The sequence below is a fragment of the Molossus molossus genome, unplaced genomic scaffold, assembly GCF_014108415.1.
Source record: "Molossus molossus isolate mMolMol1 unplaced genomic scaffold, mMolMol1.p scaffold_m16_p_22, whole genome shotgun sequence".
Taxonomy (NCBI): domain Eukaryota; kingdom Metazoa; phylum Chordata; class Mammalia; order Chiroptera; family Molossidae; genus Molossus; species Molossus molossus.
The window spans coordinates 32,130,087-32,150,342 of record NW_023425358.1 but is presented as its reverse complement, the minus strand read 5'-3'; the positions used below and the strand labels follow the sequence as shown (position 1 = coordinate 32,150,342).

Here is a 20,256-nt window from a genome sequence, read left to right as displayed (position 1 = left end):
TGGCGCCCTGTCCCGGGGTCCCAGCGCCGCCTGTCCGAGACCTGGGTAACTGGGCGGGAGGTTTTCGAAGGAGGAGAAAGGATCGGTGTCCGCGGAGAGGGCGCCCCCCCAGACTCTACAGGTAGGAGCCGTGCGCAGAGCAGGCAGGCGCAGGGAGCACCCTCGGCTTTTGCCTCTTAGTCTGGAGCTCCTGGTGGGCGGGCAGGGCGGGCGGAGGGCGGAAGGGGGCGGCCCGGGGCCCTCCTGGCAATCCCGCCTCCCGCCGGGTCCCCACTGGTCCCCGGTACCTCGCGCGCTCTCTGCTGGCACCCCAGCCTAGCGCAGCGGAGCGCACGGGCGCGGAGACCAGGGCGCGGAAGCTGGGAGAGCCAGGTGGGGTGTGGACCACGGCCATGATGGGCGTGGCCAGTGGTTCCTGGTGAGTTGGCATTAGGCTCAGAAAGCGTAGTGTGTCCCCTGCCTGTCCTCCCTCCCACACATTCACATCTCCCGGCCCTCTCCCGCCTGCCATCCCGGCGCCGCCTCGGTCCTACCTCCCCGCCCTGTCCGGAGCAGTATCCCAGGCCGACGGGAGGTGTCGCTCGAGAGAGAGTCGCCCATTCCCTGGGGGTCCTTTCAGAGTCAGAGGAGGGGCCTCAAACACACCCTTCCATCTCTTAGTTTCCAATTAAACCCAGACTGTGAGAGCCGCAGCACCCACGTCACGGGCTGGCACTGCGGGGGAGGAAGCCGCGGACAGAGGGGGAGGGGAACAGACACTACAAGGATGATAAAAGTCATTTACAATTGTTTGAGCACTTAACTTGTGCCAGGCACTGTTCTAAGCGATTTACGGGTTTATCTCATCTTCTTCTCACAATAACTCTATGCACTAGGCAGTATTGGACTGTTAACCCCATTTTATGGATGAAGAAGCGGAGGTTCCGAGCGATTAAATGACTTCAGGCAGGTCTCAGTCAGTTATTGGTTTGACTTTCTGGATTTAAATCCTGACTCTTGTCACTTGGTCGCTGTGTGGTGTTGGGCAAGTCAACCTGTCTGTGCCTTGGTTTGGTTTTCTCATCTGTTCCAAGAGAACATGGTATCTCACTCATGGGGTCTGGAGGGAATTAGATCAGATAAAGCAGATAGGAGGGAAACAGATACATGTCTCAGAACAGCGACAGGCACTTGGGAAGCTTCAAAAAGTGTTGGATGTTATTATTGTTATTGTCCTTCAAGGCATAGCTCAAATGTCACCTCTCCTGGGAAGTCTTCCAGGATACCCTCCCACCCCAGGCAGAGGTTTCTTCCCTTTCTCTCTGCTTCTACAGCTCCAGGTTTGGACATTTTTCAATTTTTAAATGAGATAATATGACCAGAAGGGCCTGTTCCAGGGCAGATACTTACACACTCTATTTCTCTCAGTGAGTTCATTGTTTACCTGCTTAAGAGCTCTTAGAAGGGCTTGTGCCGAGCCTGAGCCACTCTGGTCAGCCCAGGGCTGGGCACCAGTGGGAAGTCCCCTGCTGAATGAACGTGGGAGCCAACGCCCAGACCGGCAGGACTGGGAGGGCCTTGCCCAGCCACAGGAGTAGCCCAGTGATCTGCCTCCCAATCTCCCTCCTTGACTCCCACTCAGCACCCAGCCAGTCTCATGAAGGGTTCAGATCCCTGGAATTCTCTCCCCAGTTGGCCACTGTCTGGTGACTCCTCCAACTTCCAAAGTCTGGGCCTCAGTTACCCCATCTGGGGAATGGGTCTAGCAGGGCTGGACCCAAGCCTTAGAAATATTGCAACATCCTTCAGATGGAGATGAGGGGTGATCCAGAGTTGAATCCAGAACAATGGTAGGGGGTACTTAAAGCAGCCCCCATAATCATCAGCCACCCCAGATCTTCACCAGCAGAAAATGGTACTTGCTATCTAAGTGCTGCTTCAAGACAGGTGTCCTGGCTCTCCTCCTCCAACCTCAGTGGGAGCTTCCAGCGGAACCTGTTTCTTTTGAGATCTTGCAGAGACTTCACATAGGTTCTCCAGCACCTGGGGACCCCAGATGGAACCTGGGGGGTTAGTTCTGGGTCCGCCTAGGTTGCCGCCAAACTGCCATCGGCCGTATCAGCCTGCCTTCCCGAGCCGAGCAGGAAGTCACGTTCCCAGGCCCCCAGGGGGAGTTACAAAGGTTATGGACTGTGCCAGCCAGGCCTCTAGGGAGCCAGCTCTGCCACCTGTCCAATCTCTGGCATCTGACCCTGCATTCTCCTGGGGCTGTGGCCAGAATCCCCAACCTTTCCGAATGGCCTGGCCACTTCCTGTTATTGTGAGAAGCTTTGACCCAAAACTGGCAGAGAGTCTGAGGTCTCCTAGAACAGCCTCTGTTAAGGGCCCAAAGGGGGAAAGGTGGCCCACAGAAGGTATGTGACCTGTTGGAGGCCACCCAGCCACGAGAGCAGAGGGCAGGCTCATGAGCACCCAGACCTGGGCTGTCACGTGGGAAGGGCCTCACCGTTCTCTCGGGATCGCTGTGAGAATTCATTGAGACAGCAGTGGCACGTGGCATCATCCGGGCACACAGTAGGTGCTCAAGAGATGATCTCCTCCCATTCCTCTTCTGCTAAGATCCTTAAAGACAAACCCGTGGTCACTGCCAACCCCTTGCATAGTCAGCACCATGCGATGCACACAGCAGGTGCCTCAGAAAGCCTTCAGCAGGGGAGATGCTGAAGTCAGGATTTAGGAGCAGCGGTTTTAGCATCCAGCCAGCCTCGGAGTGAATCCTGGCACCTACACTGAAGAACTGGATGTTCTTGGCCCTGGCCGGTTTGGCTCAGTGGCTAGAGTGTTGGCCCTCGGGCCAATGAGTCACGGGTTCGATTCTGGTCAAGGGCATGTACCTCGGTTGTGGTTCGTCCTTGGCCCTGGTCGGGGCCGTGCAGGAGGCAACCAGTCGATGTGTCCCTCTCACATCGATGTTTCTCTCTCTCTCCCTTCCTCTCCCTCCCTCCCACTCTACCCAAAGATAAATGAAAAAATATGCTTGGGTGAGGATTGAAAAAAAAAGAACTGGATGTTCTTGGACAAGTGAGTTATCTTCTCGGTGCCTCAGTTTCCTCATCTGGGGATAATAATAGCGCTCCCCTCATGGGCTGGGTGAGGATGGGATGAAGTAAATGTCCAGTGTTTAACACACCCTGGCACACAGCAAGGGCTCAGTAAGTGCCATGCCATTGTGAGATGTCCTGAGCCCACCGCTGCGCCTGACACTGAGCCCCACTGGGTGGCCGAGCGCCGAGGTCGGCAGGGTGCCAGGCCCAGCCCCGAATTCCAGGGGTGGACGGAGCGGCCACACGTCAGTGGCCAGTGCAGCTCCGGACTGCTGAGCTGGGGGAATCGGGGAGTTTGCATCCAGGTGAGACCTGTGATGGAGAGATCCCAAGATAAAGTTCCTGCCGCCCCGATGGGCCCCACTGCCCGGGACTGAGCCCTCCCTTCGTCTGAGATGCTGGGCCTGGGGCCTGGGAGAGCTCACGGACACGGAGTCCAGAGGCTTCTCATCCCGGAGCAGGGACGGGCAGGGGTGCTGCAGTCTCTGCCCCTCCTCCCAACTCCAAGCTCAGCAATGCTGTGATGGAAACTAAACATCCACTGTGGAAATTGGCAAATGCCATGATTTTTTTTTTTTTTTTTGGAGAGTTAGTTAACAACACAGCACTGGGCACAAGGTTTCCTGGCCACATGGCCCTCTAGACACTACTCCTGAGTTCAATGCCCTTAGGATTTTACTCATATCCCCACACCTATCCCACACTGCCTTTCCCTACGAATTCCTTCCATCAGAACAGCCTTTACATTCCTTTTTCTACCTATTTCCTTGTTTAAGTCCTACAGATACAATTAAATAAAGACTAAAAGGGGTGGGGTGAAAGAAAGTAAAGACAATGTAATGGCAAGGTAAAGGAATACTATACAGCTGTTAAAAAGATCTTCTCAAAGACTCTTTAATGACAGGGAAAATGCAAAAAAAAAGTACAAATGCCATATAAGTAGAGGGGAAAACACAGTATACCCAACTATATATATACCCTGATCCTGATGCCATAGTATATTTATATACAAGTATTTTTTTATTCAACAAATATGTTTATTTTTCTTCATTGATTTTAGAGAGAGAGGAAGGGAGAGGGAGAGAGAGATAGAAACATCAATGAGAGAGAACATCAACCGGCCGCCTCCTGCATGCCCCCCACTGGGGATTTGGCCAACAACCTGAGCATGTGCCCTGACCGGGAATCGAACCGGCGACCTCTTGGTGTCTGGGTCCATGCTCAACCACTGAGCCACACCAGCTGGGCTCAACCAATATGTTTTGAGCACGTACTATGTTCTAGGCAGTGGGGATACAGTGAGGTATAGGACAGCCCTGCTCTTATGAACTCTCAGTAAAGTGAGGAAACAGACAAGAGTAATGTGCAGAAAAGAATACACTCTCAGCCCTGGCCAGTTTTGCTCAGTGGTTAGAGCGTCGACCCACGGACCAATGAGTCACGGGTTCGATTCTGGTCAAGGGCTGGTTCATCCCCGGCCCATCAGGGTCATGCGGGAGGCAGCCAGTCAATGTGTCTCTTTCACATCAATTTTTTTTTTTTCTCTTTCTCTCTCTCTCTCTCTCCCTCCCACTCCATCGGAGATAAATGGAAAAATATCCTCAGGTGAGAATTAAAAAAAAAAAAGAGCCCAGCTGGTGTGGCTCAGTGGTTGAGCGTCGACCCATGCACCAAGAGGTCGCCCGTTCGATTCCTGGTCAGGGCACATGCCCAGGCTGTGGGCCTGATCCCCAGTGGGGGGCATGCAGGAGGCAGCCAATTGATGTTCTCTCTCATCGATGTTTCTATCTCTCTTTCCTCTCCTTTCCTCTCTCTGTAAAAATCAATAAAGAAACAAAATTAAGAAAAAAAAAGAAGACACCCTCAGCAGGAAGGAGTAGGAAGTGGTATGCAGACGCGGAGCAGGCAAGGCGAAGAGCTGGAGGGCTTCCTTTGACATCATGGCATAAACTTCTTCTATAATCAAAAAACAATTTTTGCTCCATCTGGTTTCTGAAGGCACCGCTGCTCTTGCTTTGCAGCCTGGCTCCCGGCCTCCAGGAAGCCCTGATGGCCGCTGGGAAGGCGACAGTGACCACCCTGCAACCCCCGCCCATTGGCACCGCTCTGTGACCTTGGTCTCTTGTCCTCTTGTTTCATGGTGATTTACATGCCTGTCTTATCTCCTAAATGTCAGGGACAATGTCTGATTCATGCTTCACCTCCCACACGGCTTGGCACACGAGAAAGACTCAACACACACTCCGCAGGTTAAATAGGACTCAGTTCCCCTCGAGGCAGGAATCTGCAATGTGATAGTAGTCATGTTATTTTTTACTTCCTTCCTCCCCACAGTGCCGAGGGTGGCAGGTGATCGCGGCCGACCTGCCACTTCCCCTCTCTGTCTTCGCCCCCAGACCAGAAGGCAGACTCCTGCTCTGGCTCCGCACACCTCTCCCTCGCTAGACCTCAGTTTCCCCTCCTGGGAAGTAGCGCCATCCCTTCTGTGGCCAAGATCGGCGCGAGGCGGGCGAGCGAGCGCTGGGCCAGGTTGGGGTAAGAACTATGCTGTTTGTCTTGGGAACACAAAGCCCCGTTTGTGGCTGCTGGGCATGAATCTGGGCAGGGAGCCACGTGGGACAGAAGGCAGCAGTGGGAGGAGGGGGCAGGATTTCCAGAACCCCGTCCCGCCGGCGGGCTGCCGAGGAAGCAGGGGGGCAGACCCCTCCCCCCATGGCCGGACCGCGAGGTGCCTATCAGTCCATACCTGGCTTCCTCCTTCCGCAGCCCAAATTCCCCACCCGCCTCTGCACACACACACCCCTGCTTTGGAATGGAAAAGCAGGAAGGGGAAGGCACTGAAGCCTGAGACTTGGGGGTGGGGGTGGGGAGAGTGGATGTTTTCAGAGCTTGTAGGTTTGTGGCGAAAGGCGAGGCCAGCTGAGGAGTTGTGTCCTCCATCATACAGCGGCCGCAGGACATGGGGACAGAGACCGGCGGGAGGCTGGGACCTCATCCTCAGCAGGGTGGCAGGGAGCACCGGCAGGATCTGGGAGCGGCACCCCATCCCACAGAGAGGAGTGCTGAGGCCAGGGGTGGAGTGGCTGGCCCCAGAGCTAAAGCCATTGCCCTAGCCTTCCAAAGACAAGGACCTTCTCTCCTTCCCTCCAGGCGTGAGCAGTTCCAGAGCAGGGATGGGTGAGCAGTTCTATAAACAAATGCCAGCGTCCATTGCTTCTCAGCCTCCTGTCCTTGGAGGAGTCACCTAACTCCCTCATCTGTCACTTACAGCACAGGTGTGGCCACTCCTTGGCCCTCTCTAGTCCTGACTGACCCCCATCATCCTTGAATTCTGCACACCAACCTACAGACCGTTGTTCTCTTCTGGGGGGGCACTCTCCTGCCTCAGGACCTTTGCACATACTGTTTTCTCTACTTGAAATACTCCCTCTCCCTGTCCTCTAATCACCCCTCCTCCTTCTTCAGGTCTGGGTTCACATGTCACTACGTCAGGGGGCCTCCATGCCCCCTCCATGTGCTCTAGACCTCTCCTCACCCTATCAGAGTGGGGTGACATATTTTCAGGATGATTTGATTCACCTAGCCCCCCACCCTTAGCCCGCAAGCCCCATGAATGCCTGGCTCAGAGTACAACAACAGAAACTAAGACAGGAAGGATGCGTACTGGCTTCAAGATGATGGCACCCCCGGGGAGGGAAGTAAGGGAATGGACCCGAGGAGGGGAAGGCCCAAGAAGGGCGCAGCTGTATCTGGAGTGTTGCAGTTAAGAAGGCTGACTCTAGCCCTGGCCGGTTTGCTCAGCGGTTAGAGTGTGGGTCTGTGGCCTAAAAGTCAAGGTTTGATTCCGGTCAAGGGCATGTACCTCAGTTGCGGTTCAGTCCCCGGCCCTGGTCGGGGTCTGCAGGAGACAAGCAGTCGATGTGTCCCTCTCACATCGATGTCTCTCTCTCTCTCCCTCTCCCCCTCCCCCTCCCACTCTATCTGAAGATAAATGGAAAATATCTTTGGATGAGGATTTAGGGGGGAAAAAGAAGAAGGCTGACTCTACACCCAGAGGGCAGGTGGCCTGAGTTCAAATTCCACTTAGACTTGACACCAGAAGCACGATCCGTAAAGGAAAAGGTGGCCAATTGGACCTCATCAACATGTAAAACCTCGCTTTGCAAAAGACCACAGGAAGAGGGTCAAAGAGAAGCGACAGACGGGCAGAACGTAAGTATCCGACAGAAGGCTACCTGGAGCACGCAGACGGATATCCAGAGAGACGTCTCAACACTGGGGTGCGCCGGTGGGGAGCCCTCCAGTAAGAACACAGGCAACAGACATGAACAGATATTTTGCTGAGGAGGATATACAGATGGCAAATAATACAGGAGAAGATGTTCATCATCACTGAGAAATGCAAAGTCAAGCCACAATGAAATATCACAACATTCCTATCAGAATGTCTTTTTAAAAATAGGAGTAATAGCCCTGGCCGGTTTGCTTAGTGGTTAGAGCATTGACCTGCGGACCAGAAAGTCCTAGGTTTGGTTCCGCTAGGGGCATGTACCTTGGTTGCAGTTTGTCCCCGGCCCCGGTTGGGGTCATGTGGGTGGCAACCAGTCAATGTGTCTCTCTCACATTGATGTTTCTCTCTCTCTTCCTCCCTCTCTCCCTCCCGCTTTATCTGAAGACAAGTGCAAAAATGTCCTTGGGTGAGAATAAAAAATATATATATATATATATGTAGGGGGAATAGCTCGGCCAGTGTGGCTCAGTGGATTGAGCAACATCCCATAGACTGAGAGGTCCCGGTTTGATTCCCGGTCAGGGCACATGTGCAAGTTGCAGGCTTGATCCTCAGTAGGGGGTATGCAGGAGGAAGCCCATCGATGTTTCTCATATCGATATTTCTATCTCTCTCTCCCTTCCTCTCTCTCTAAAAAATCAGTAAGAACATATTTTTAAAAAAACAGGGGTAATAGTGAGAATGCAACCCCGGGCGTGTGCCCTGACCGGGAATCTAACTGGCAACCCTTTGGTGCACAGGACAACGCCCAACCAACTGAGCCACACCGGCCAGGGCGTAACGGTAGTTCTTTAACATAGTGTTACCTGCGATAAGAAAATACATTCTTAAAAAAGAAAATGCCTTTTTACATGAAAAAAATAATTTAAAGCAGAAAAATAAAATAATCAGAAGCAAAGATGACAAGATGCTAGTGTAGACGCTAGTGTGGTCATTTCCGGCTGGAAGACCGTTTGTAACTGTAATTTTACTCTCAGTACTTTTCCCTGATACCACGCCCTGCAGCGCTGTGTTTTTTTTGTTTTGTTTTTTTTTGTGGTACTTGCCCCTATCTCTCTCTCCCTTCCTCTCTCTCTAAAAAAATCAATAAAAACATATTTTTAAAAAAAAATTAAAAAAAAAAATTGGGGTAATAGTGAGAATGCAACCCCGGGCGTGTGCCCTGACCGGGAACCAAACCCGGGACCCTCTGGTCCGCAGGCCGATGCTTAACTGCTGAGCCAAACTGGCCAGGGCCCCGCAGTGCTGTGTTAAGGACTAAACCAGGTACTACCTGTAGCGTGCTCAGCCCAGTGTCTGATCCACAGTAACTGCCCCCAGTATGTGAGCTCCTCCCCTGCCCCATTCTCCAGTCCAGGTCGGGGGGCTCTTCCAAGCAGGTCTCCAGCCAGGCCTCTTTGCCTCCCTAACCAGGCTGGGGGCTCCTGAGACGTGGCCAGGGGAGCCCTCCCCCGGCAAAGGAAGTGGACCCTCAAGGGGCTAGAACATAGTAGGCCTTCGACACCTTGCTGGGGAGTAAAGAACCCCACTCAAGACCTGGCAAACAGTGGGTGCCCAATAATAGCAGACATCTGAGCATAGAACCACATTAGAGAGGCCCGGTCCCACCCAGCCAGGAAGACTTGACCAGACACGGGTCACCAAGAGGGGTAAATTCTTGGCCAAGGGATCCGTCCTCTCTGGCACCCCAATTTAGATTGGGAGTTGAAGCCTTCTCCGGAAGGGGCAGAGGCTGCTCCCCTCCCTTCAGCCCCCTCCCTCTCCCTTCCGGGGTGGATTCCCCTGGCCTCAGCCAGGCAATGGAATGTTGTGTCGGTGGTTGCCCGGGCAACCAGGGCCTGCTTGGTGGCTGCCTCCTGGGAGTACCGAACCGCTGTGGGCACTCCCCTCCACCAGGAACCCCCAGGACCCCTAGGCGTCCACAGAACTCCGGCCCGGTGGAAAGAAGGCCGGAGCAATCTCCAGGAGAATGGCCGTGTCCTGGGAGGAATATTTCCGACTGGCCTTGCGAGAGAAGCTGCCTACGTGAGTGGCACAGGGTGGCAGGGAGGGCCGGAAAGAGGGCAGGAGTGGGTGGGGTGGCCCATCCTTTACCCTACCCCTGGATCCTGGCTTCCTCGTACTGTTCATGGTGGGAGATTATTGTCCCCATTTCACAGAAGGAAACAGCCGAGACTCAGAAAGAACCCGGGACTTCCCCAAGGTCTCGGGCTCCTGGGAGCAGAGCTGGGTCCATGGCCCAGGCTTCTGACCTTTCCTTGATTCCCACCCCAGCTGACCTCGTTTGAACCCAAGTGGGAAGAAATGTTCTTCCATGAACTCTTGCCCCTGTGCCTGCAAACTGCTTTTATTGTTGTTGCTAATCCTCACCCGAGGATATTTTCTTCCACTGACTTTTAGAAAGAATGGAAGGGAGGAAGAGATGGGGGAAGAGAGAGAGATCAACTGGTTGGCTCCCACACATGCCCTGACTGGGGCCGGTTTGGGGATCGAACCTGCAACCCAGGTCCGTGCCCTTGACCGGAACTGAACCTGAGACTCTGGTCCACAGGCCGACACTCCAACCGCTGAGTCAAACCGGCCAGGGCGGTCCTGGCATTATTTATTATTGTCTGTTAGCTTTGTTTCCTGCGGCCCCACCAGGATGCCAGCGCCCGCAGGGCCGGGTTTGGTCTGTCTTGCCCATGGCGGTCCCGGTGCCTACGGGTGCCTGGCCCTTCCTGGGTGCTCAGTACTATTCGGTGACTGAAGGAAGAATTCAACAGCCAGTAGATGGTTAATGGGGGGATTTCAGGCACAAGGGAGGAGTTTGGGGGCCCCTGACTCTTGTCTCCTTCACCCCCACCTCCTCCGTGAGCCCCCCCAGGAAGATCCCCGAGCAGAATGCTGGCCGCCTCCCGCCACTGCTGTGTCTCCTGGAGAAGAGGCAGGAGCTGGCGGATGCGGACCAGGGCCTGCGGGCCCAGGAGGAGGTGAGCCCCCACTGTGGTCCTGAGACATTTTGAAACCCCAGGCCAAAAAAAAAAAAAAAAAAATGACGGTGAGCAGGATCATGGGAAATGATGGAGCCAAGGTCTAACACAAGTCATTTCAGCACTCTGAGCCCTGTTCTCCTCACCGGTCCAATGGGGAGCAAATGAGATCATTTGTTGGTGCAAATCAGTGTGCACTGAGCTCCTACGTGCCGGGTCCTGCCCTGGGACCTAGAGGTCTCACCGTGGTCCCTGCCCTCATGGGGCTCCCAGTCTAGAGAAGGACACAGACCAGTGTCCAGCTAGTGCCTGCTATGAGGGGGAGCACTGAGGAGGGACTGTAGGAGCCCAGAGGAAGCCCCTGTTTCCACAAGGGGGTGCTCAAGGAGGGCTTTCTGAAGGAAATGATGTCTTAGGGATCACTGAAGGGCAAGCTGGCTTCTCCAGCAAAGGGGGACCATGTGAGAAGGAAGAAACAGCATAGACAACGGCTGAAGGGCAAGGACAAAACACAGCCGGCCAGAGGGCCGAAGACCGTGCAAGGCCAGGCTGAGGAAAGTGCAGGGACAGGGACGTGCAGGGGCTGCGGGAGGGCACTGGGGCTTCATTCGGGGTGGTGGGAGCCATGGGTGGATTTGAGCAGGGGTGCAGCAACAAGGTCAGGGACAACAGCCCAGAGAGGTTAAGTGTAAACCTAGACGTGGTTCCCCAGACACACCCAGACACCCACTCTCAACCCCAGGCGCTCCAGATCACAATGGCAGTCTTGAAGCGGCGCCGGGAACAGTTGGAACAGAAGAAGCAGGAGCTTAAGGGGTCCTTTGCCCGCTTTGACAAGTTATTGCAGGTAGGTGGAGCCCGCTGGGGGGTGGGGGGGAGGCAGGTCACAGGGTCACAGAGTCACAATCCTGTAGGGCCGGACATGTCACACACATTTTAAAAAATGGGTGTACTGCCCTGGCCGGTTTGGCTCAGCGGTTGGAGCGTCGGCCTGCGTACAGAGAGACCCGGGTTCGGTTCCCGCTAAGGGCACGTAACCTCGGTTGCAATTTGTCCCCGGCCCTGGTTGGTCGTGCGGGTGGCAGCCACTCGATGTGTCCCTTCACATCGATGTTTCTCTCTCCCTCTCTTCCTCTCTCTCCCTCCCGCTCTATCAGAACAAAAAATGGAAAAATGTCCTCGTTTGAGGATTAAAAAAAAAAAATAGGTGTAATAATACAAAGGGAAGTGGTGGGAAATACACACGCGCTGCCTGAAGCAGCCAAGTCTTTTAAAACCGTGGGGAGGAGTGAGGGACCGAAATCAGAGTCTGGCTGAGTGTGGCCCACGGGCCATCTGTTTGCAACCCGTGGCTCAACATGCTCATGCTGGAGCGGGGTGGAGGCAGCGCGCTCTGCCGGCTCCCGAGTCCTGCGGGTCCTCGCCTCCTTTCCGTTTCTCCTCCGCAGGACACCGAGGCCCGACGCAGCCGCGCGATGCGGAGGGCGGCAGAGGAGGGACAGCGGGCCCGCCGCCAGGAGGCCGAGGCGCTGCGGCTTCGAGCCCGGCTGGAGGAGCTGCAGCGGGAGCGCGCGCGGCTGCAGCGCCGGCTGCCGCGCCTGGAGCCCTGCGCGCGCCTGCTGGAGCAAGTGCTGGAGCAGCTGCCCGAGGTGAGTGCCCTGCAGGAAATTTCGGGGCTCAGCGCCACTGTGCAACGCTGGGTGGCCCCAGGGACGGCTTTGGAAGGGTGCACTACTGGAGCGCAGATTGCATACCAGGAATCACCACTTACTGAGTACCAGCTGTATGCCAGGACACGCTTTGCTTTTGCATTCTCCCCAAGGCCCAGTGAAGTGGCCCTGTTCCCGTCAACCCCACTTTACAGATGGGGAAATCGAGATTCAGAAAGGCAACTCTTACTCAAGGACACACAAGCAGGCGGAGCGGGTTAGATCCAGGCACTCAGTAAATATTAGTTGAATTTAACAATGAATTAGTATTAATCACAGGCAGTGAGCTTAAGTAGGCTTAATGGGGAGGAACGGGGTAATCTCCACTTCAGGGGCAGGGGCTGTGTGATGTCCCCATTTCACCGGTAGGCTGAGGAGGCGCTGGAGAGCCAGGTGGCATGGGGAGGGAGGGGCTGCAGGCCCGGTGAGTCCCCATGTGAACCCCATCCCAGACCCAGGAGATCCCCGAGCTGGTGGAGCGCTTCCATACCCTAGCGGACACGCTGGCCGCGCTCAGGCTCACGGAGCGCCAGCGGTCGGCGGAGCTGGAGGAGGCGCGTGCGCGGCTGCAGCAGCTGCGGGACACCTGGCAGGACGAGCTGCTCCAGCAGGGCCAGCAGCGAGCGCAGCTGCTGGAGCGCCTGGAGGCGGCGCGGGAGCGCACACTGCACTGGGTACGGCCGGTGGGCGCCGGGACCCCAGCCTTCCACCCCGGGATAGAATGCTGGGGTTGATAAGAACAGATGGGTCGATGCTTATTCCAGAGGGGCGGTGGCATTCAAGCGCAGCTTTGCGGCATCAGAAAGCACTTCAGGGCACAGGAGGCCAGTCCTGCCGTACCTGACACCGTGCCTGTCCTCCTCTCCGGGAGAACGCCCACCGTTACCCGGCTGGTGGGAAGAAAATGGGAACAAGGCCCCGCCCTCCTCCAGCCATCACACCTTAATCCGGAATGGGCGGGGCGTTCTCCAGGAATCCAAATGGGTTCAGATCCAGAACACGGCAGCTGAGAAGACCCTGCTCCTGGGACACACTAGGATGTCAGTGCTCAACCTGTTCCAGTTAGTGTGCCAGCATAGGAGGCAGTCGCCTGCCCTGGACATCGAGGACACCGAGGGGCAGCTGGAGCAGGTGAGGGCCCCTGTTGTCACCTCCAGTTCACAAATCTTAGGGACATCACGATGCCTGAAATCTCACTTCTCTGGGTTAAGCATGACCCTCTGTGATCAGAGGTCATGCTCCAAGCACCACAGTTATGGGCTCGATGGCCGCCTAGGCCCCCTGGGATGGTCTTGGCTCTGACAGTCGTGGGCTGTGGCCAGAGGAAGTCACGCCCCTCTGGATCTCAGAGTCCTACTTATGCAGGAGGGCCAGGGTGTGTGCTGAGAGACTCCGTACATTCATGCTGAGTCAAACAAGTGACATAATAAAAACCCAGGTCAAGACTCACTTTTATTTAACCAGACAGGCCTGGGCTTCCCTCGCCCGGGTGAGGGGGGTGGAGCAGTGGTCTGTCTGCACAGTGGCATCACAAGTATCACTGGACCAAGCACCGTTTTTCTATTCATTCAAGTTTGCAGGACTTACAAAGGAGGGGGGTTTCTGACTTTGGAGACACTTGTTTTGGGGTGGGGGGTGTCCCAAAGCAAGAGCCATTTGAGAAGTGGGGAAAACAAAGGGAGGCACCCTCTTTCCCCCCACTCATCCCACCCTGCCCTGCGCCCAATGGCCAGGATCCCAACCAAATGGCAGGAACTGTGTTGCCAGAGCCCACCTTTGTGCCGCATCCTGAGCTGGGTAGATTTCTGTGGACCTCTGCTTTCCCAAGTGTGGCTCGGATACCAAGGTCCACACCCAGGTGACACTAGGTGGGACGGTGGCTTGATATGCAGTAACAGCAAAAGCTGGTCCCTTTTCAACCAACTCTCCGATCCCAAGACAGGGGGTGACGAGGCCTCCCACCCCCGTACAGCTCCCTGGTCTCCAGGCCTGGGACTCACCCCATCGGCAACAGCAGCTGGCTGAATTCAGCAACACAGTTTTGTTTTTGTTGTCGTTATTTTTTGTTACCCTGACTCATGACAGGGTGACTTACAATTTTTCCATTTTTGCTGGAGCTGTATTTTCCTTCTCAGATGTTTATTTCAGTGAAAAATGCCAAGGGAGAGCCCAGGGGAAAGTTTGCCATCGTGTTCTGGTTCTTGCCAGTGGACCCAGGGGTGCTCATTAAGCTCGTATCAATAAGTAAGTTAATTAAAACCAAATAAAGGATGGCCACCCATGGAGAAGATGAGAGTAAATCATATGCCAATGAATATGACTGATCCAATTAAAAGGAAAAAAATAAGTTGAAGTAAGTGAAAATATGAATTTAATTACAATACAGGTGATAGCCAGCTAGCAAACTGTGAAGGCATCTGCTCAGAAATTGTCTGGGAGGCAGACTGAGGCTTTAAGAACCCGGAGCAGTTTAGGCCAGGTCGCTGGCCCTGGGAATCACCAGCATTGCTCTGCTTTTCTTCTCTTCAAAATATATTTTTTATTGCTCTTTTAGAGAGAGAGGAAGGGAGATGGAGAGAGAGATAGAAACATCGGTGAGAGAAACATCAGTAGGCTGCCTCCTGCACGCCCCATACTGGGGATTGAGCCCGCAACCCGGGCATGAGCCCTGGCCGGGAATAGAACCAGTGACCTGTTGGTGCGTGAACTGAAGCTCAGTCCACTGAGCCACGCTCGTCGGTCACTCTTTTTAAAAAAATTTATCTTTATTGTTGAAAGTACTACAGATGTCCTCTCCCCTTTTCCCCACTGACTCTGTCCTCCCCACTCCCGCCCCCCTCCTGCCTTCCCACACTGTTATGTGTCCATTGGTTATGCATACATGTTCTTTGGCCGCCTCCCTTTCTTCCCTCTGAAATTCCTGTCTAACAACCAATGTGTACTTCTTAATCCTTTCACCTATTTTGCCCATCTCCACATCCTTTCTCCCATCTGGCAACCAACAAAAATTCTCTGTATCTGAGTCTGTTCTGTTCTGCTTGTTCATTTGGTTTGTAGATTCAATTGTTGATTGATAGGTACTTATTGCCATTTTATTGTTCATACTTTCGATCTTCTTCAAGAGGTCCCTTCAACTCTTCATATAATACTGGTTTGGTGGTGATGAACTCCTTTAGCTTTTTCTTGTCTGGGAGGCTCTTTATATGCGCACTGATTCAAAATGATAGCTTTGCAGGATAGTGTAATCTTAGTTGTAGGTCCTAGCTTTTCATCACTTTGAATATTTCTTGCCACTCCCTTCAGGCCTGCAAAGTGTCTTTTGAGAAGTCAGTTGACAGTCTTATGGGAGCTCCTTTGTAGGTAACTAATTGCTTTTCTCTTGCTGCTTTTAAGATTCTTTGTCTTTAACCTTTTGCATTTTGATGATGTGTCTTGGTGTGGGCTTCATCTTGTTTGGGACTCTCTGTGCTTCTGGACTTGTGTGTTTGTTACCTTCACCAAGTTAGGGAAGTTTTCTGTCACTATTTTTTCTTTCTTTTTTTTTTTTTTTGCACTGGATTAAGAAAATAGAAGTGGTTTTATTTTTATTCATACAAATTCCAAAATGAATGAGAGGCACTTTCTCTCTTTCTCATCGAAAACAATATATTCTGAAACATCATGGACTTGAATTTAGTATGTGGCGTTTCTTAGATTACATCCAAGAAATCTTTCAATTTTATGCATCAAATCCATAACTGAGAGTTTCACATGTGAGAAGATGCTTGAGCTCCAGCAGAGGGAGGGCAGACTGGAGTGGAACTGTGTGGAGACACCTGGGATTTGGAGGGTGCTCAGAGCTTTTGCTGAGTTGCAGCCACCCAGGACTGTGGTCATCATACTCCTTCGCAGGGCCCTGGGGAGTGTCACTATTTTTTCAAACAGGTTTTCCTTTTTTCTCTCTTCTCCTTCTGGCACCCCCATGATGTGAATGTTGGTATACTTGAAGTTGTCCCAGAGGCTCCTTACACTATCCTCCTTTTTTTGGATTCTTTCTTCTCTTTGCTGTTCTGATTGGGTGTTTTGTTTGTTTTTAATCTTCACCCTAGGACATTTTTCCATTTATCTTCAGATAGAGTGGGAGGGAGAGAGGAGAGAAACACCAATGTGAGAGGGACACATCGATTGGCTGCCTCCCACATGACCCCAACCAGGGCCGTGGACAAACCACAACCAAGGTACATGCCTTTGACCAGAATCCAACCTGTGACTCATCGGTCCGCGGGCCAACGCTCTACCACGGAGCCAAACTGGCCAGGGCTGAGTGGGTATTTTCTGCTTCCTTATATTCCAAATTGATGGTTTAATTCTTGGCTTTACCTACTCTACTATTCATTCCCTGTAAATTATTCTTGATTTCAGTTAGTGCATCCTTCATTTCTGACTGGTCCTTTATTATGCCTTTGAGGTCTTCAGTAAGTTCCTTAAGCATCCTTAATACCAGTGTCTTGAACTCTGCATCTGTTAGATTGCTTATCTTCATTTCATTTAGTTCTTTTCCTGGAGTTTTGTTCTGCTCTTTCATCTGGGACATGTTTCTTTGTCTACTCATTTTAGCTGCCTTCCTGTTTGTTTCTATGTATTAGGTAGAGCTGCTACGTGTCTCCTAGGCTTGGTAGGGAAGTTTATTGTAGTAACTGTCCTATATACCATCCTGTTTTTTATTGAGTCTTGATTGCTGTTGGCACATCAATGGGAGGCATTTACTCAGGCTGATTAGCTATAAGGACTGGTTGTTCCCATTGACCACTGACCTCTGACTGCCTTGGAGGATCAGCTGTGCAGGGGCCCACCTCACAGAGCAAGACTTACTTCAGCAGTGCTCTGGTACCCACTAAGTCCACTCCTTGAGTGTGTCACTTGTGGAGGTGGTTGGGTGGTGATGCTTCGACATGGTCTGAAGCTGTCCACTGCATGTGTTGGCTCTGGGGCCTCCTGGGAGGCACAGGCCAGGGTGAGACACTGCCTATGTTCTCCCCAGGGCCACCAGGCATAAGCAGCTATCTGCGGATGGCTGCTTCTTGTGCTGGGCTTGGAGGTGCCCAGGCAGGGTCAAGCTATGAACCAAGGCCTCTGCTGCCAGTGCCGGGCCTGGGGCCACTTAGTGAGAGGTATGGGGCTCACTGAGGCCAGATGCTGCTTGTTTGAGAAATTTTAGGAAAATCCGAAGCAGCTTGGGTGGGCCCAAAAGTTGGGTGGGGAGGGGCCTCAGGAAATCACCAGGGCGGGGCAAACAGTGTGAGCCAGGTTAAATGGTCTCCGCCAGCATGTCTATCTGGGAAAAAGCTGCCCCTCCAGCTCTCGGCCCGATGTCAAACAACTCAGTTCTTCCGTGTATGTCTCTGGTGCCTTCCAAGCTGCTTCCCACATGCTGGAGCCCAGAGGGAGCTGGTCCAAGTAAGTCTGTGCATGGGTTCTTTAGGAGGAGCTGCCTGGGACTCCCTGCTGGTCTTTACAGCCAGAAGTGATGGGGATTCTCTTCCTGGTACTGGAGCCCTAAGCTGAGGGACCTGGTGTGGGACGGGGACCCCTCGCTCTCCAGGGAGCATCGTCACAGCCAAGGTGTCCCTCCTGATTTTTATCCACTACATGTGGGTGTGGGACCAGCCCATCAGCACCTCTGCCCCTCCTACCAGTCTCCATGTGGCTTCTTCTCTAAATTCGTAGTTGCAGGACTTCCACTCAGCTCGATTTCAGGCGGTTCTGAATGACGGTGGTTCTGTAGTTTAGTTGTGATTTTGATGTGGTTGTGGGAGGTGAGCACCGTGTTTACCAACCCGCCATCTGACCGGGAGTCTCAGCATTGCTCTTTCACAGGGGTCTCCACCGACCCCACCTCACGGCATCCCATGCACTGGGGGGTGGGGATTGGACACTCAGGGGCTGAGATGTGACTTGGGCTGTGTTGGGGACCCCCAGGTGAAGCTGTTCATCCTGGATCTCTCTGCCATGCTGGCCAGCCTTCCCCAGGGTGAGCCTGAGGCCCCGGCCCCCTAGCCTGACCCAGGTGAGCAGTGGGGGAGGGGGCCCCTGAGGGACCTCTCCTCCCGAGAGAAGGTGCACTTTTCCTGTGGGATGGGGCAGAGTGGCTCTCACCGGAAGATGGGAGGGCTGTGCCCATGCAGACTGGGGCGGGACATAAAGGCACACAGCAAGCACTCAAACACATGGCCTACAGGGGGCACCCAACCCGCATCCACCACCTGGCCTGGGGCCAGGTCCTTCCTCCAGGCCGTTGGGGGCATTAAACAAGCAGGTATTGGTCGGGTGCTTGCAGGGGACCTGGTGTGGATTCTAGATGAGTGTTTGTTAAATCAATAGGACCAGAAGAGGGTGTCAGGAGCAGATACCTGCTCATTGGACACCCGCTCACAAAGGCTCCTCCACTATGGACTGGCACTCAGTAATCCAGCTGCTGGGGGCTGCCCTTGACCTTCCCAGGACCCAGCTGGGGCCGAGGAGCAAGGCCTTCCAGCAGGACAGAGGCCAGGCCAGGTTCTGACCTCTTGTGTGTGGTGGGCAGTGTCAACCTCGTCACAGCCAGGGAGGAGCAGCTGTGCCCTCTGCCCCCAGACCCTCGTCCGGGCCCTCCAGCCGTCACTCCCAGCTGCGAGGCTGGCCTGGCAGGAGGAAGGGGACAGAAGGCCAGGTTTGGGGTTCTCCCACCTCAGGCACCTAACTCATACTTGAGCCCCATTTTCCTCATCGACAAAATGGGGACACTAATAGAATGCACCCTCGGGGGTCCCGGGGGGATCACACAGGACTGCCCACATGCTCCCAGCTCCCACACCAGCTGGGCCTTTAGCATCTGCTCTGTCCCTCCAACTCCAGTGGACTGGACTCCTGCTCCACCAGAGGTGCTCAATAAAGGTTTATTACATTAAAAATACATCACTGGGCCTTAGGCACTCATGGCTCAGGCCCGTGTGGCCACCACCTCTGAACCCAGAGCACACAAAAGCAACAGGAGCCGAGTTGCCAATTCAGGCCTTGGCCTACCTGGCTTTGCTGGCAAACTCCTAGGCACTCTTCAAGACCTTGCGCAAATGTCCCCGTCTCCGGCAGAGGCAGCTGCTGCCCCTCTATGACCATACAGCACTCCTTTTTCAGGGATGATGGTTCTGCAGAGAGCTCCCCAAATGCCCAGCATAGCGCCGGGCACACAGCAGTACCCAAGGAGCATTCGCGGATGTTCACACTTGGACCGGCTGAGGAGCTACAGGGCTGGGTCATCTTCTTTACATCCTCTTCCTCATCTTGCCCTTCTTGGCGTGGGCGCCCCGGCCGAAGGCGCCCTGCTGCAGCTCCCGGGCGTGGCGCCGGCTGCGGGCAGAAAGCTGCCTGAGGCCCCCACGCTGCAGGAAGCGCATCTTCTGGGCTTGGCGCCTCTGCTTCAGGATCTGCTGCTTGGTCTTGAGCTCTGAGCGCACACGGCCTGCGGGGGCGCCTGGCGGGCGCGGCTGGGAGGCACCTGCCGGGACAGGGGTCCAGGGAGCTCAGCCTTTGGGTCAACTCCCCTGTCCCCTCCTCCCACAGCCTCCAGACTGCTCCCCTGCCCCCACTCCCACACAGCAGTGCTTAATAAAGCTTAAGCAGGCTACTGTATGGGTTGACAGCTTGGAACCTCGAGCCAGAACTGCCGGGGTTCAAATCCCAGCTGCGGTCTCTCAGACCCTGGGCAAGTCACTTACCTTCTCTGTGCCTCAGTTTCCCCCTCAGTGAACTACGAATAATAGTACCTACCTACCTCAGGGGTCCTAACGAGCCAGTGAATGAACATGTGTCAAATGCTCAGAACAAGGCCTAGCCTACAGTAACAGCCTCCTAAGTGTACCCCTTGCCAGCCTGCGTGTTCAGGTACCCCCTGTACACCCTACCTTGGCCTCGGCCCTGCTTCCAACCTCTTCGCTCTGGGCCTCGCCGGTTCGATGCCCCTTCCTCCTCAGAGTCGCGGTCATCGATTTTCTGTTTCTGCTTCCACTTCTGGTAGCTGGGAAGCTGTGTCAAGGAGGCTGCTGATGGGAATCCTGAAGCCCTGGGAACCCTGGGCGGGGAGGAGGCCCCGCCTACAGGAGATCCGGGTAAAGGCCCTCAGCGGCCCCTCCAGAACAGGAGTTTGGTCCCACCCCAATAGGTGTGGGCAGAAGCCACTTAGCCCC

General features: G+C 54.2%; 2 protein-coding genes and 1 pseudogene across 3 annotated transcripts in view; 1 reads left to right on the top strand and 2 right to left on the bottom strand.

Annotated features, from left to right (window-relative positions):
- Positions 1-115: 115 nt before the first annotated feature.
- On the bottom strand, positions 116-2,734 carry LOC118640392 (annotated as a pseudogene).
- On the top strand, positions 396-18,951 carry CFAP73 (cilia and flagella associated protein 73). Its single transcript, XM_036276701.1, has 12 exons — positions 396-418; positions 5,418-5,618; positions 6,234-6,260; positions 7,071-7,295; positions 9,271-9,399; positions 10,241-10,346; positions 11,089-11,193; positions 11,795-11,995; positions 12,508-12,729; positions 13,028-13,186; positions 18,014-18,101; positions 18,416-18,951. The coding sequence occupies exons 5-11, from the start codon at positions 9,344-9,346 to the stop codon at positions 18,089-18,091; spliced, it is 927 nt and encodes a 308-aa protein (XP_036132594.1). The 5' UTR covers positions 396-418; positions 5,418-5,618; positions 6,234-6,260; positions 7,071-7,295; positions 9,271-9,343; the 3' UTR covers positions 18,092-18,101; positions 18,416-18,951.
- The window catches only part of DDX54 (DEAD-box helicase 54), a 15,864-nt gene continuing 14,489 nt past the window's right edge, over positions 18,882-20,256 (bottom strand). Inside the window, exons 19-20 of one of the 2 annotated variants that reach the window (XM_036276700.1) lie at positions 19,975-20,087; positions 18,882-19,568 (exon numbers count right to left, since the gene is read on the bottom strand). In XM_036276700.1, coding sequence (XP_036132593.1) covers positions 19,336-19,568; positions 19,975-20,087 — 346 coding nt within the window. In that variant the 3' untranslated portion in view covers positions 18,882-19,335. The remainder of the gene's footprint in view (positions 19,569-19,974; positions 20,088-20,256) is intronic. The other variant, XM_036276699.1, reaches the window with a different exon arrangement.

What these genes read in the sequence shown, in the direction of transcription:
- CFAP73 (XM_036276701.1), top strand. Translation starts at nt 9,344, where the DNA reads ATGGCCGTGTCCTGGGAGGAATATTTCCGACTGGCCTTGCGAGAGAAG. An exon ending in TTGCGAGAGAAGCTGCCTAC is followed by an intron (nt 9,400 to 10,240) that starts GTGAGTGGCACA and finishes GAGCCCCCCCAG; the next exon opens with GAAGATCCCCGAGCAGAATG. An exon ending in GCTTTGACAAGTTATTGCAG is followed by an intron (nt 11,194 to 11,794) that starts GTAGGTGGAGCC and finishes TCTCCTCCGCAG; the next exon opens with GACACCGAGGCCCGACGCAG.